The following is a 1,237-nucleotide window of genomic DNA, read 5'->3' on the forward strand; positions in this document are numbered from 1 at the left end:
ATTAATATTGTACGTGTCCTAATATCATAATATATAGTTATAAATATAAAGTACCATTAATCATGAATTCAAGCCCATGATAGCGCTACTTAATCTTTTTTTTTCCCCTTTAAAAAAGAAAAATGAAGAGAACTATCTCTTCAAATGAATTCCCAATCTAATCTATTGCACCAACCTGTGTGTAATCTACACTGAAGTGAGATGCTAAAAGCCACAAATACCAAGATCTGATTATTCAACATTTTATAAACAGCAATGGTGCAGAGAAGGTAAACTGAAGAAAATCCTTTCTTTTGCTAGATTATTCAGACAAATATAATGAGATTTAATTTATATCTCAAGGGGGAAAAAAAGAAACTTATAACTTTAAATACAAAAATCAACGCCACTTTCCTTACAGCTCACCTAATTCAACTGATAACTTAGCTAAATGCCATTTTAAAGAATAAAGCTATTACAGGAAACAAACATAAGTGGTACACCATCATCTATGGTTCAAAGAATTAAATTACCTTTATAGAAGTAGTGTGTTTCCGACGAAAAATGAAGCGAGATGCAGCTATCAGGAGCTGCAATGCTACAAATGTAATCATATCCAGGAATCAAGGGAGGGACTTTAGGTGGAATATCTGGCATTTTGGTTCATATGAGCCCTTTGTTGAAGCTTGTTCAAACTTCTTAGAAGCAGATTCATTCTCTTCTAAGTTAATCTGAGCGAAAAACTTGGTCCACCAGGATGAGCTTCTCATCTTGGCCTACAAGAAAGAGATATTTTGTTACACTTAATTTATGAATATTCAATACTAAAGAAAATGACATGAGGCAAAAAATCTGTTACTAGGTCACAAATTCATATTTATATGAATACCCTTATCTGGCTTTTAAAACCCAAACAAAAATGCACAACATATTTCAGTTAAAAATAAAGCCTTTGCTTAAAATTAACTACTCTTGCAAATTTTCACCTTATCTTTTAAATTAACATCTTTTTAAAAATAAATAGGCATACTTTAACTTTAAAAATATTAAAAAGTATACATCACTAGTCACAAAGTGCCTATTAATTTTTAATAAATAAGATGTAGATGAAGCTGATAATATCCCTTGCTTCATAAAGACCGAGGGTCTATTATTAAGGACCTTCTAATTCATACAAGCTCAGTAATTGACATTGAAGAAATGGTTAGAAAAGGGAAAATAAAAATATATGATTGTTATTACTCTTCATTTAAAATCC

At 30.5% G+C, this 1,237-nt stretch overlaps 1 protein-coding gene across 1 annotated transcript in view; it reads right to left on the reverse strand.

Annotated features, from left to right (window-relative positions):
• LOC107605569 (uncharacterized protein At3g49720) overlaps positions 229-1,237 on the reverse strand; it is a gene marked incomplete in the record, with an annotated part of 3,960 nt that continues 2,951 nt past the window's right edge. The window contains 1 exon segment of the mRNA XM_016307481.2: positions 229-755. Within this exon segment, the coding sequence (XP_016162967.1) occupies positions 603-755 (153 nt within the window).

The sequence above is a fragment of the Arachis ipaensis genome, chromosome B06, assembly GCF_000816755.2.
Source record: "Arachis ipaensis cultivar K30076 chromosome B06, Araip1.1, whole genome shotgun sequence".
NCBI lineage: Eukaryota > Viridiplantae > Streptophyta > Magnoliopsida > Fabales > Fabaceae > Arachis > Arachis ipaensis.